General features: G+C 32.3%; 1 protein-coding gene across 5 annotated transcripts in view; it reads left to right on the top strand.

Annotated features, from left to right (window-relative positions):
• Positions 1–15,437, top strand: part of Cep290 (centrosomal protein 290) — a 72,433-nt gene that overhangs the window by 19,575 nt on the left and 37,421 nt on the right. For all 5 annotated transcript variants that reach the window (XM_063255268.1, XM_063255269.1, XM_063255267.1 and 2 more), the window contains 8 exons: positions 2,258–2,422; positions 2,818–2,967; positions 5,369–5,484; positions 7,287–7,389; positions 7,478–7,708; positions 10,451–10,624; positions 11,904–12,015; positions 15,133–15,338. In XM_063255268.1, the coding sequence (XP_063111338.1) occupies positions 2,258–2,422; positions 2,818–2,967; positions 5,369–5,484; positions 7,287–7,389; positions 7,478–7,708; positions 10,451–10,624; positions 11,904–12,015; positions 15,133–15,338 (1,257 nt within the window). The remainder of the gene's footprint in view (positions 1–2,257; positions 2,423–2,817; positions 2,968–5,368; positions 5,485–7,286; positions 7,390–7,477; positions 7,709–10,450; positions 10,625–11,903; positions 12,016–15,132; positions 15,339–15,437) is intronic.

Below are 15,437 nucleotides of genomic sequence, written 5' to 3'. Positions count from 1 at the left end.
ACTGTAAGAGTGGCTTGATGGACCAAGGCTTGATGCTCTTTTCCAGACTTCAGGTCCACTCTAAACCCTGCTTTTTTTTGTTCGTTTTCTTGAACTTTTAGGTTTTTTTTTTTTTTTTTTTTTTTTTTTTTAAATTTTGCCACAAACCTTGAAGTGTAATACAATGACTTTATTTTAAATATTTAAATACCTATTACTTTATGAAAGGTTCTAGTCATTAAGTAACATCCTACTTATATTTACCATGCAGAAAATTAAGTATTGTGACAGTTACATCAACTTGAGTATAATACACATTTTAGATGAATATTTAAATATATATTATATTATCTGAAGATATTTAAAATACATTATCAAATTTAGAATTTTTGCTTTGTTTGAGTAAAAGAAAATCTTACCAAATTTCTTTTACAGTTATGATTATCAGTAGTTCCATTTTTCTTTACATACCCTGTGCTTAGCAGAGAACAAGAGCAACATTGATATATTGTTTCCTGAAGCTACAAAAATCATTTGCTGAGATTTATGCAAACATCTGACTCTTTCTATATCTTTGATTCTGACTTTTCTTCTGTGGTCAGTGACTTTCTCTTGAAGGGCTCTATTTTGAGTGTCTAATATATTTCTTCATGCTTTTTATGTAAACATCTTTTGTCTGTGATGTTACCCAGTACCGATCCTATGTTCCCAGTCAAACTTAATTCTTCGATGGAAATTCTGCTTAGTGACTAAATGAAAGCATAATGAAATAGCCCTAGAAAATCCTGCCTTTTTAATCTATTGACAGTTTCTGTGTTACTCACTTTAAATTCACTTTCTGTTACTATGTGGTATTTTTCACTGCACCAAATCACTAATTCAGTCTTGCTTTAGCGAAAGGCCATATAGACATCAGGATGCCATTCTCCAGTGACTAGTCTACCTTGTTGTCAGAGCACCTCCATGTGTGTTCTGTCTTTTAGGCATCATCTTTAAATTAATAAAACTTACTTCTCTGCATTACCTGCCTGGATTTCCTTCCAGTGAGGCTTACTTTAAAAACATCTGTCTGGAGTTAAGCCCTACATTACCCTCCTAATTAGATTACATTTGGTTTTTAGTTATTTCATCTTTTCTTCTGTGTTAAGATCTGAGGCTCATTATATAGTTTTGCTTTATATAATTTTTTTGAAGTGCAAAGATTATGTATATGTTTGCGTAATGTGTGTAAGAGAGACGTTTTAGATCACTAGTAATATTTTAATATTTGATGTATATTTTGGTTATTCAATATTCTTGAACAATATTTTGTTATATTTGGTCTTTGTTATGTATAACTTCAACTGCAGGCAAGAAAGCAGTGAAACATTTGCTTAATAGAAAGTAGAAGCTGTTCCATTCCTTTCCTTATGCTTTTAGTTCAGTGCATCGTTTCAAAGCTTTTTGTACATATAAATTACCTCACTTTGATTAACAAAGACTATATAAAGTTATAGAGCAATATTTATACCACTTTAGAGACAAACAAAATATAAGGAATTTAAGTCACTTGTTAGGTAATTACTGTCCAGTTTTCTAGTCTGCCAGTGTGTTAAGATTAACTAGGTATTGTTACTTACTATAATGAAGTAATTACTGTGCTTGCTGTCTTAGTTACTTTTCTCAGTGCTGAGAGGTAAATACCTCTCACTCAAAGTTAAAAGAGGAAGGGCTTATTGTAGCTCATAGTTTGTCAAAGTTTCAGTTCATAGTTGGCTGACTCCAAGTGAAGGTGGTGTGGAAGGAGGGCGTTGTAGAGAAACAGTTCATGGCAGGCAGATGGCAGTAGGCAGCAAGCAAGGCCAGCAGCCCTCTCTCCAACTGTTATATTGTGTGCAGGTTACACGCCCCTAAGGTGGATACCGCTCACACCCAGGGTATGCCTTCCCATTATGCACTCTCAGAACTATGCCAAACCAATCAGTGGACTGATTTGGTAATCACACACTGTTAATGCCAGCAACACATGCTTTATTTAGATCCAGCCATCTCCGAAAAACTCCATCTGTGACCGCATGAGGCTTTAGGAGAACAGCTAGACACAAGCCTTAACACATGGTGAAATAATTATTATTGAAGTTTAACTTAAATTCATAAATAAGTAAGACACTGAAAATTTTTTTTGTTACTAGGCATAAGACAGACAAGATAATTAAATGTCATATTGAAGGAAAATTTTTGTTTACTGTGACTTTGCTGTTTCTCTCTATATTTTTTATATACTATATAATTATCCTAGGCTATAGAATCAAAGAATGCAGAAGGAATCTTTGATCCTACTGTGCATTTGAAAGCCCAAGTTGATCAACTTACTGGAAGAAATGAAGAATTAAGACAAGAGCTCAAGGCATCTCGGAAGGAAGCTATAAATTACTCACAGCAGTTGGCCAAAGCAAATTTAAAGGTGAGAATTTTATGAAAGAAAAAAAAAAAAAAACACTAAGCCAAAAAGATGTTTAGAAGAAAAAAAAACCCTCATTTTTAGTTGCTTGTGATAAAATCTCCGTGGAATTAATTACTTCAACATTAACAACACTTCCAACTTTTCGTTCAAAATAAAGTGGAAAAGTAAGTGTCTTGTAATACAAAAAGAGCAAAAATATTTTAGGTCTTACAGGCATTTTATTTAAAACTTAGGGTATCATTTAATTTTGAAAATTAGAGTATCTTTTAATTTTTGTCATTTATTTTACTTTAAAAACATATTCAGTTGAAATGGTATAAAGTGTAAGCTACTGCTTTTCAATTTGTCTTTCTTTGATATAAGAGATCAGGTTCTCTTTCTGTATTTGTTTCCAGATAGATCATCTTGAGAAAGAAACTGATCTTCTAAGGCAATCAGAAGGATCTCATGTTGTTTTTAAAGGGGTGGACTTACCTGATGGAATAGCACCATCAAGTGCTAACATCATTAACTCTCAGAATGAGTATTTAATTCATCTCTTACAGGTACTGAGTGTTTCACATGTGAATGACAAAAATCACTGATTGCATGCTTATTAACTTATTCTTCAGCTCTTCCTTTGAATTCTCAAGTATTAGTGATGAGACATGTTACTAAAGTGTTGTATTGTTAATGGAATGGTGTACAGGCAGTTCTTCCACTTCCCTAAATCTGATTATGTTCACGTATCTTATATGAAATATATGATTGACATGTAGAACAAGAAGTAGCTCCTATAAAGCAGGGAGTATAAATCAAATGGATACTTATTTTTATTACTGCTTAAGAAAGGAAGAATTAAAGAGACTAAAGTCTGATTCAGTTTCTTGTGGTATCATGTTGATTCCTTTCATTAACAGTAAGAAAAAGGTCTAAGCTAAAATGTGTATTGTTTTCTCTTCTTTCCTTATAAATTTTTAGCTAATCTATTAAAAAGTTAGCAAGGGTATTCTTGCACAACTTGTCATTTTTTCCCAGTTTTACTATTTATATCATGGGCCTTAGGAATAGCCTGGTACATGACTATCCAGCCTTTTATCTTACGTAGCCAGGTTGAGCGAAGATGAGTTATCTGGGGCTGCATACAAAATATATAATACAATTATTGTATACAAGTCACAAAACTTTTATACAACTACTGAATTGTTTTATGAAGTAACATAAGAAATCTTAAGTTTGATAATTAAGAAAATGTTTAAAATTTACATGTCTGCCTAATAACAGTATATGCCTGTCTTCACAGGCACACACCTCCACAGGTAGTGGGGTGAAATGCTATTGTTTGTAATCACTGTATTTTACTTGCAAAGCCACACAAACATGCGAGGTCTGAAAGATACCTGTTTTGATTTGAGTGACTGTGGTGGCCACAGGAAGTGGAAATGGTGCTAAACTGTACACCCTCTTCCATACGCAGCATTCCAGCTGTCATCCACAGAGACTGCCCTCTGCAGTGCACAATTGAGTCTTGAAAAGTATTACTAACATCGCAGAATAATGTGAAATTTTACATTAATGTTCTTTTGGGGCGTCATTATTACCTGTCTAGGGCTATATGCTTGAAGGCCATAGATTAGATGTATCCGGCCTAATGGAAGATACCTTTTATTATTTCATTTCAAGTTTAAATGCCTGAAGCATTTAATTGTACAAATATAATTAGAAAAATATGTTCAGAAGCAATGAAAATACATGTTTTGATTATAAGCACCTCTGTTACCTTCTGCTAGATTAATTATGAATGAACTACTTGAGTTAGAATTGTCAAATACTTGCTTTTGTATTTGGAAATTATATTAGTATTTTCCCAAATATTGGAATGTCAGGTAAGAATAAGCTTAACTATTTATCAGATTATTATTTGATAATTCATATTGTTGCTTTTATTTATTACTTTTAAATTTATAGTACTATGATTTATTGTCCTTTATTAAAGTTTATAGGAACTTTATTAATAACATGGCAATATACTATTATCATTTGTCATTGTCATAAGGTTTTGCTTTTCCTAATTATATTAAAATAGAAACATTGCGGTAGGTTATAGAACACTGATTGGGAGTCTGAAAAACTGTCCAAAGGGACAAAACCCATCTTTGAGTCTCAATCTGGTGACAGTGGTAGAAGTGTCACGTAGAGTCAGACAGCTCTGAGCACAGCCGTCGGATCCGAATCTGTGCAGAGTACTTGGCTCCTTGCTTAGCGTGTCTGCTTGGGAGAGCATTGCCAAATGCAGCCAGTGCTAATGGATTTTTATGTTAAATACCTTATATAATCTTTTAAAGTTTTGATTTCCTCTTCTTTAAAGTGTTATAATTAGGGTAATTTGAGCATGAAAATATATGTTCACAAAATGATTTGACTGAGTGATTGGGGGTGACTATAGTTTATTTTGTCTGATAAAAGTTGAATCAGTTTTAGCTGGCATATAAAAAGATTAGAAAATTGTATATATTAATGACATACCTCATGTTCATTGCTCATTGTTCATTAATATATAAAGTTTTCTAATCTTTTTATATGTCAGTTAAAACTAATTAATTTAAGCTGGGCATAGTGGAACACACTTGTAATCCTGTCTGGGATGCTAAGATAGGACAATTATGAATTCAAGCCAACCTGGACAGCCTGGTGACTTAGTGAGATCCTGTCTCAAAATAAAATCTAAGGGGGGATGGGTTATGGGGGATGTAGTTCTGTAGTTCAGTGTGAAGACCCTGGGGTTAATCCCCTGTACTGCAAAAATAAATATGTAAATTAATTAAAAACATGTAAATTATGCTGTTTATGGGTTTGGTGACCTTCTTTTATGTATTTTTCTATGATTTTTTTCAAATATAAATTTATACCTTGAAATCCAGAAGGTATCCTGATATTTTTAATTCTGGTTTTTAAACTAATTTTCAGGAACTAGAAAATAAAGAAAAGAAGCTAAAGAATTTAGAAGATTCTCTTGAAGACTATAACAGAAAATTTGCAGTAATTCGTCATCAACAAAGCTTATTATATAAAGAATATTTGAGGTATAAGTATTAGCAAAGCTTGACAAATTTACTGTAGTATATTTTTATTTACAGTGAAATTGACATTAAAAAAACTTAGATATGTTGGTGTTCCTCTCATTCCTGCCTGCTGTCACCCCTCTCCACTGGTAACTTGTTAAGAATATGACACAAGCCGATCTACGTCCTGGGATTGTTCTGCCTGTTTTGAATTAGACTTTAACATTTGATAAGTAGAAAGCAAGTTGCTCTACGTATCTTAGTTTCTTTTTCTGTAAAATTCTAACAGTGATATTTTAATGGAGTTGTTATGAAATAAGTGAAGTATTGCATGAAAACGCTAAGATGAATGCATTTTCATGTCACGTGAATTCTTCGCAAATGTCATCAGCATCACTAATTGCTGCCATCATTACGTATATGTTCACAGGGAATAACATATTCCTTATCTCTGCCATCTTATCAGTATCCATAGAATGATACCCTCACTGGGAATTAAAATACCTCATAAAGGTGATTTAAATCCGATTGTAGGGGCTGGGGATTTAGCTCAGCAGCATAAGCACCTGCCTTGCAAACAGGCAGTCGTGAGTCAATCCCCGGTACTGATAAAAAAATAAAAAATAAATCCAACTGTAACAAGAAACACAGGCTCGCATATCTGTGTATTGTTAGCTCCTACAATGGGTATAAAAGAGTTGCGAAAGTTTAGGGAAGACGGAACCATACTTAGTGAAGAACATTTTTTCCATATCATTTTCATTTGTATGTAAGACTTTTTCTGAGACATTTTCACTGCTTGCACTCTGGTCTCATTAGCAATTAGGTTGTACATCCAAGGGTCACCCACTCAGTGATAAAGAAAATGATGCCCCCATGATTGGTTTATGCTAAGTAGAGTAAAAGTGGTTGTAGTATGTCTCTTGTAAGGGCAACAATTTCTTGCACACCTTTTTAAGAATAAATTTGTTAGTACATTTTACTTTTTTCATTGAAAAATATGTTTCTGGAATAGAATATGATATTTGATATATGTATAAATTGTGAAGTGGCTAAATGAAGACATTCAATGTATGTGTCATCTCACATTTCTTTTTTTTTTTTTTTTTGGTGGGGAGAACGTTTGAAATCTCCTGTTAGCAATTTCTAAGTATAAGCTATATTAACTTGTCAGCATGGTGTACATAATAGATCTCGTGAACTTGTTCCTCCTAACTGAAATTTTGTGTCCTTTTGCATTTAAGTTTGATGATTTCTAATATTGCATTTTGAGTATTTTTTAAGTATTCAACATTCAAATAAGACCAAGGTTATAAGTTGACACTTGGTTTCCACAATTAGTTTAGGGTAATGGTTATTTTCCTAACATAACTAAAATATTTATAAGATTCAGCTTTGAATTGATTATTCTGTTGGATCGACTTTGATCCCTTAAAAAACTGCTATTATGTACTTTTAATAAAAACCCATTGGTCTTTGAACCAGACTTCAAATAACCTGGCTTATTTTCTCAAATACATTGTACACTTACCTTATATATTTTTTATGTAGACTCAGAATAAGTCATTATATATAATCCTTTTAGAGTGATAAATCAGGGAAAAATGAATTATTTGCTACAATAACTTCTGCATTTACTTAAGTAATTCTAGGCAAACCCTTGCTGTGTGAAATTTTAACTTGCTGTGTGTTAGATACTGAGTAGCTAGAATGTATTTTGTATTAGGAAAACATTACATTTCCATAACCTAAGTTAGCTCTTGACATGGTGAAAAATATTATGGGGTTTGATGTGTTTTTGGTTGTTGTTTTGCTCTTTTTAGTGAAAAGGAGAACTGGAAAACAGAATCTGAAATAATAAAAGAAGAAAAGAGAAAACTTGAGGGTCAGATCCAACAAGATGCTATAAAAGTAAAAGAATATAATGTAAGTAAAATACTTTTAATAGCAGTATACAATAGTGTGTAAACTAGAATGGCTAGGCTTAATAAAGAACATCAATGTGTTTTTGCAGAATTTGCTCAATGCTCTTCAGATGGATTCCGATGAAATGAAAAAAACACTTTCAGAAAATAGTAGAAAAATCACGGTTTTGCAAGTGAATGAAAAGTCCCTTATAAGGCAGTATACAGCCTTAGCAGAAACGGAGCGCCAGCTTAGAAAGGAAAATGGGAGACAAAAGAATGACTTGATGTCCATGGAGGCTGAAGTTTGTGAGAAAATTGGATGTTTACAAAGATTTAAGGTATTTGTAATTTTTGTCCTGTTTTGGTTTGACAAAAAATTTTAAGTGTACAGAAGATAGGATAGATTTGTGAACTGCTATCATCAGCATTATTAGTTAATATTTTTTAGCATTTTGCCATATTCATATTTTTATAGAACTATTTTAATTACAGGTATTTCTCCCCTAAATAGTTTTATATGCACTTCTAATATGCAAAGTCCTTCTTGTAGACCACAATAACTTTTTCTTACCTGAAAAACTGACAGTAATCTTCTAATTTACTTAATGTTCAGACTCTGTATATTTCTTTAATTTTACGTATTTCAGATAGAGTCATGCTTTTATTGAATTTGGATATGACAGCATAAATTTTTGTAATACAGAGCCTCCTTTATTTCTTTCTCTGAAAATTGTTACATTTATCTGATTTATTTGTTTGTGTATATGTGTTTTGTAATTTATTTTTTGTTCTTCTGTGTCTTATATTTACTAAAAGTTCCAAAGCCTTTGTTAGATTCAAGTTAAACATTTTTGGCAGTAATCCTTCATAAGTAATGCTTTGCACTGTGAAGTATATTGCATCACTTCGAAATATAAGCTGATTGTTTCATGTTTTATGATTGATTATTCTGTTGAGGACAGCCATGTACTCTTCCTGTTAAGTGATTCGGTGGTATTTTAGTACTACCCTTAGAACTGACTTTTGTCTTTCTGAGCCAGTGCTTCACTTTGCATTTCACACTAGCCTTGAACGCACTTTGTAGCCCACACTCCTGCCTCAGCTTCCCGAGTGCTGGGATTACAAGCGTGAGCCATCACTCCAGGCTCCCTTAGAGTGATTTTAGCATGCACTGACAATTGTTGTCTGACTCAATTATTTCATTTAGAATTGCAAAAATTATGATTCTCTAGTTATATTGTGCTTTTTCATTAGCAGCATTCTGTTGTTCTAATTTTAGTATTTGTGCTATCAAACGTCCTTTTGTACCATAAAGAGCTTTCTCTCGTTACTTCATTCTGTTTGGTTATCTTAAAGTATAGTTCCTCCTGCAAAGGCAAACCACTTCTTCATTCCTTCTTTTTAATTACCAGTTTTCAGAATTCAGAGCATGTTCTACTTGTGTTATTCTCCCTGAATTTTCCCTTCTTTAGGTACAAGCAGACTTAGACTTTTCAATATTCAACGTGTTTTAGTCAGTTGAAGTCCTTGTTCTTTAGTCTTAACTTAGACCAAAGAGAACCTTTTAAAGCTTGTCATAGACTGTTACATTCTTTTGACAAGAATCCATTAGTCTTTGAACCAGCTACATTACACAGCAGAATGTTCTAGATGTACTTAGAACAAGCAGTTTCACTAAAGGCGTCTGTTTTTTTCTAAAAGGGAATGCAATTAGGTACCAAAAACTGATCACTAGGAGTCATTGTTCTGGGAATGTCATTGCTAGTAGTCACCTCAGAGGACAAGTTAAGAAATACGTGTATATTTAAACCATGAGTTCATTTTATTACTTCCAGTTCAAATTTACCTTGGGGTAGGTAAGTGATACAGATTTTTTCCAAACCTTAAATTCTGTACTTACATGTTTTAAATAGAAATTCTTGGCTATTAACCTCAAAGTGATTATTTTTTTATGCTACAGTATATATACATGCCTTTGAAAATAGCCAATTAAAACTACTGTAGTTTAAGATATCCTTACAGTTTTTATTTTTTTAGAGTATATCTCATTAAGGATATACAAGCAAAGTAATGTATTTTACAGTTACTTAAAATAATGTTCCCCTTCATGTAGTTATATCATGGTTGGTATATAGTTAGGCTTATTTATTTTCCATCATTTTTAATGTTAGAGATTAATTTTTTTCATTTTTATTGAATTTGAACATAAAATGTTTACATTTTAAATTCTTTTTAGTGTGATCTGAAAGCTGAGTTCTGATACGTCAAGAAAAATATGAAAACTATTTTTGTTGAAACATAGATTAAGGAAATTTTTAGATGTAGAAAATATTCTTGTTTTCATTTTCATAGTTTTTTTAGAATATTCTTTCTTGAGAATGTTAGCAAATACAGTTGGTATTGATGTAGAAAGGAAAAAAGAACTTGAATTATCTTCATCTTCAACTTGATTTTTCAAACTGAGTTTTGTGTACACACATGTGTATAACTGTTCAGAAGCCAAAAAAAAAAAAGGGTTTTTAAAGGATGGGAAACAATACTGTTTACCCCTACATTCTCTACCTCCTCTGCCTCCCCAGAATGAAACCAAATTTCCCAGGGCAAAGTAGAATTGTGTATGCTTATGCAGGTGAAGGGAGAAGCTGTGACTGTTAAATCCGAAGCACCATTACAAGTATTTTTCTGTCATCACTGTACTTCAGAATGAATTATAACCACAAGTTGTGTATTTTCCTCCCCTCATATGTTGGGGTATTCATTGCGCACTTCTTAATAAGCTTCTATCGCTTTCACTTATTTGTCCCTGTAATTTGTGCTTATCACAGAGAAATTTACTTAATGGACACAACTAAAAGTTCAGACGTTTTAGTGTTAGTAATTATACTTATGTCTTTAATAAGTTTTTATAATTTTGAGAGCATTGTGAACATTGTGTTAGAGGAGAACTGCATTTTTGCTCACAGTTTTAGAAATTTCAATGCATGACTTTGGGCCACATTGCTTTGGGACTATAGTGATGTAGGAATACATGTTTTCCAGAAAAAAAAATACATTAATATGGTATATTCTTCTTTGTGTAGGAAATGGCCATTTTCAAGATTGCAGCTTTCCAAAAAGTTATAGATAATAGTGTTTCTTTGTCTGAACTAGAACTGGCCAATAAACAATATAATGAGCTGACTGCTAAATACAGGGACATCTTGCAAAAAGATAATATGCTTGTTCAAAGAACAAGTAACTTGGAACACCTGGAGGTAAGTTTGTGTGATTCTCCCAAATCTTGAGATACTGCAGCCTTTGTGTAGTCATTTGTGTTTCAGAGGATTTTGCAAGTTTTATTAAAACTTGAGTTTATTTATATAAATTTAACAGAGGTAAAATTCACACATACAATTTCATTGTATTTTGTTTTTAAGTATTATACAACATATTATGTATTTATAACTGCAGAATGACTTCAGGATGACCTGCTAATATGATTTAGTTGAATCAACCTTATTTCAGCCACCCACTTAACAAGGGAGCACAAAACATGTTGTAATCAGAGGAGGAAGTGTCCTTAAATAACCATCCTTTCCTTTCCACACCACTCTTCTCTGTTAGTCTGATATAGAGCAATTCAGATTTCATATTTTCAGATTAGAGAAGATGCAGTGATAAACTAGATCCAAATATTTAAAAATCTGAAAAATTCCAAAATCTAAAACACCTTTTGGCCCACAAGGATTACAGATAAAGGCATACTTTTTTCACTCTTATTTTTACTATTTCTGCTCAGGTTCTTTAATATTCTAAATATTTTCCTCCTTCAGGCCGTTTTTCCTTTGCTAGTCGTCCAGTATTTCAAACTTTTCTTGTTTTATAACATCGAGGTTCACTAGCACATCAGCTCTTTTCATGACCAGTTTCTTAGTAGGATGGCTCTTGTACCTTTGCTTTTAAACCACCTTTCTGGTGGTTAGGATCTTCTTCAATCATGTCTTTCTAATTATGCTTCCTTATATTATATTTTGGCCCAGTACCTTGTTTATCCTTTTTTTTTTGGTCTTTAATTTTTAAAGCATTTTTTGTTTATATACGTGTTTGTTTCTCTTTCACACCCTGTCCAGCTCCTGCCATGTACACATACACAGGCCCTAGTGGAGAAGTCTATGAAAGCCAGAGTTCTGTATCTTTCCGCAGTAAACTCTAGCACCTGTCACTGATAGCATCTTAAGATACTCAGTAACCACTGATGAGGGGACTAAACACCAGTCTGTGAAGGTGGTAGAATCCCTGAGAATCCAGAATGATCAAAATAAACATGCAGTACAATTTCATGTCAGTTTGAGCCACATACTAGAAGATTTTGGTGATTATTTAAAGATAATATATTAGGGTGTGTATGTGTGTGTTCTACGTATGGGGGAAGTCTATGTTATAAAATACCAAATTATAAATTTTAGGAGACAAAGCATAAAGTTAATACATGGCATTTCTGTGTATTGGTCCGAATAACAGTGTAGACATACCTGTGATATGTCTTTTATTTAGTGTGAAAATGGATCTTTAAAAGAGCAAATTGATTGTATAAATAAAGAACTAGAGATTACCAAGGAAAAACTTTATACTATTGAACAAGCCTGGGAACAAGATAGTAAATTAAGTAAGTATTACTACTCATAATATAAAATGTTTAGGAACTAACATTTGTTAGTTTTTCTGTTAAAATTATTTTTTTTGTGTCAAAAGACTGTATTTAGCTTAAAAAAATAATATCTGCCTAACAGTTCAATTAATAGACAGTTAATGAATACTACTCTGAACAAATTATCAAAATTTGGTGTTTAGTACTTAAATTTGTTCCCAATGAAATCATATATATTAAAACTTTACAACTACGCATTAGATATTACAAATAATTTACCAATTAAAACTAGTGGTAATTTTAAATAACCTGTATTTTAGTAGTATATGAGTTTTCTCTTGAATGTGATGTTAAACTAGTTATATATCATTGGATATTTTTACATTAAAAGATCACTGTAAAAATCAAGAAAATTTTAAAAGAATGTACTATCCATAGTCATACAACTGTATTCTCACATTTTCTTATGTATTCTTATATATTATGTATTTTTCAAATTATAATAAACATTATTTTATACTATATTCATCAGGTTTGATTAAATATTCCTGTTTTACTTACCATACAATACTGTTACCCTACTGTTAACTGCATATAGTTAAATCACTGGCTTTTCTTACTTTTGCTGTGATTTGTAGATGCATTTAACATCTTCATGTGTCTTGAATAGAGGTATTGCTGTCCCAGAAAGTGTTGAAATGTCTGTGATTTCGTTCATGGTATTGAAATCTTTGGGCTTTTGCTAGGGTTTTCCATATCAGTTTCTCAAGTGGGTAGGCTTGTTCATAGCATTTTAATAATTTATCCATAGCATTGTGTTTTGTGTCAGACCAATTTGCTACTATGAGTAAGGTGTTTTTGTTTCCTATCCCTTAGAGCTCTAATACCCTTCAGTGTTTCTGTTGTCAAATACAGCTGTTTTATTAAATGGATGATAAAACATTTGGCCTAAAGAGGCCTCACTTTGGTAAATTTAAGATAAGCTACTTTTAGAAATAAAAATTTTAATTGAATTAGAGATTAACTATGAATTGACTTCTATGTAGCTCTTTACATGAAGAAGACATCATTTGACCTAAGATACAATGGTGGTTAAAATAGATAAATGTTTAAATTAATTTAAATTAATTTCAGTAAAAGACACATTGCCATTAATCCTCCTCAGAATTTTCCAACTTTTTTACCACTTTCTAAAGTAGTTCTGAAAGTTCTTTTTGATGTTTTAAAAAAGTATATCAATAATTTGGTTAATGCCACTGCTGAGTGTCATCTAATGAAAAGACAGACTCATAAAATAATTGTGATGTGTTCTTATCCAATTTATTTCACCAGATATGTTACATGCAACTTCTGGTTCTTCTGCAAAGTCGAAATGACCATGCAATGTAAACATATCTAAAGACTAAGATATCAAGGCAGGCATAATAGATACTGCAACTAAAGACATGACAGAGGACTTCTAGGACTGGTGCAAAGGTGGCAGGAATGGCCTGATCAAAATAAACGCACAGTACAGTTTCACGGTGGCATGCGCCTGTAATTCCTGCATTTGAGAGGCTAAGGTGGGAGACAGCTGTGAGTGTGAGGCCAGTGTGCCATGGTTCAAGGTCCGCCTGAACTACGTAGTGAGACCTGTGCCTCCCCCGGCTCCCCCAAAATGGAGGCAAGAATGATGGGACAAGTGTATTTGAAGCAAGATGATTCTGAGGGGAGTTAACAGTTATATCTGTGATTATAATAAAATTTTTAAAAGTTTAAAGTTTTACCGTATTTTTTAATAATAGCTTGTACAAGAGTTGTACCTAAAACTTAAATAGGTTCTGTGTTTTAGTCTCCCTTTAACAACTGCCAAATTTTTATAGAAATTCTTTAATTTTTTTGTTATCTAATCTCTTCATGCATGGCTTTATACCAGTGACATGAAATTTTTGGTTTTATGTATTTATTTATTTTTAATGATGCTGGGCCTTGTGCATCTCAGGCAAGTGCTGCACCGCTGAGTTATATCCCCGGGTCCCAGACCCTGGTTTAAGTTGTAAGAACTCTTCTGAATTTCCTCTTAGCCATCCTTGTGTCTTAATTTAAATAAATCACCTCATTACGTTTACCATATCAGATGGCTGATCTGCTACAGACCATGTCACATGTTCCCCTTTATTTTTTGGAAGTCAGCACAGTATGGAATACAGAAGGAGACTTATGCCCTTTGTATATTTATTTTTAGTATGGATTTTGTCCTTTGTGGTTTTTCACATCTTTTATGATTGTTCAAAAAATTTATTACTTTAAGAAATCCAGTTGTGAAACTTGAAATTACAGAATTAGAAAAATACAGAGTTTTTGTTGGCATCATAAAATACTGCTTAAAAAGTGAATCATACTTAATTCTATCAAATAATTGGCCACCCTAAACATGAGTTTTGAGTCTCTAAAAAACAGTATAAAAATTATTTTTCTGGCATATGTCTACTATGCAAAAGAAAATGTGTTTTTCTCTCACCAAAAAATAGGTAACTAATGACACTTCTGTGAGATTTCTTTTCATGGTTAACCAGGGCTTATGACCCCCATTTAATCAGTTTTATGTCCAAAGACAAACCTTTTAATTAGCTATGTATAGCAGCTATTAAAAGAATATAAAATATTTGCTATCAGATGTGTTCAAAGGCTAAATAATATCCATGGTTTTAGATCCTATTTGGTAGTCTCTTAAATGTTATGTCTTCGTATTTTACTATTTAGCTTGTCTCACTGTTATCTTAAAAATCAAATCATTGCATTTATATTCACAAATTAATATTGCTTTATACTTTTGGTTCTCATACAGTTTACATTCTTCCTATAAAAGTATGTTTGTTTACCTTTTTTTCTACATGTGACATTTTTACACTAGAACATTTACATTGCTGTTTCAGCATTTCCTTGTAGAATATTATTGTCTGATAAAGAACAAATTCCATAGGCATTGAATAGAATAGATGTCAGATTCGCAAGAAATAACCAAGCTAAGGATAGAATCCAGTCTGTCATGGTTAAAAAAGCTCAGTACCTTATTACTCTATTACTTTTTCTTATTTATAACATCTAAAATAATTTTGAAATAAACAAGATTGATTTAAGTACTGTTGTGCACAGGAAATGAATCTAACATGGATAAAGCAAAGAAATCAATAACCAACAGTGACATTGTATCTATTTCAAAAAAAATCACTATGTTGGAAATGAAGGAATTAAATGAAAGGCAGCGGGCTGAGCATTGTCAAAAAATGTATGAACATTTAAGGACTTCATTAAAGCAAATGGAAGAACGTAATTTTGAATTGGAAACCAAATTTGCTGAGGTTTGATATTAAATTTTTTATCATGCAATTAGAGGGTAAGGAATTTATGTAGACATTGTATTGTTAAAGCGTTTGTATCACTAAAGTGGCACATTAGTA

Source organism: Cavia porcellus, unplaced genomic scaffold (assembly GCF_034190915.1).
Source record: "Cavia porcellus strain 051 isolate PalLab524CR breed Dunkin Hartley unplaced genomic scaffold, mCavPor4.1 scaffold_8, whole genome shotgun sequence".
In the NCBI taxonomy this organism is placed as follows: domain Eukaryota; kingdom Metazoa; phylum Chordata; class Mammalia; order Rodentia; family Caviidae; genus Cavia; species Cavia porcellus.
This window is presented reverse-complemented; position numbering and strand designations above follow the sequence as displayed.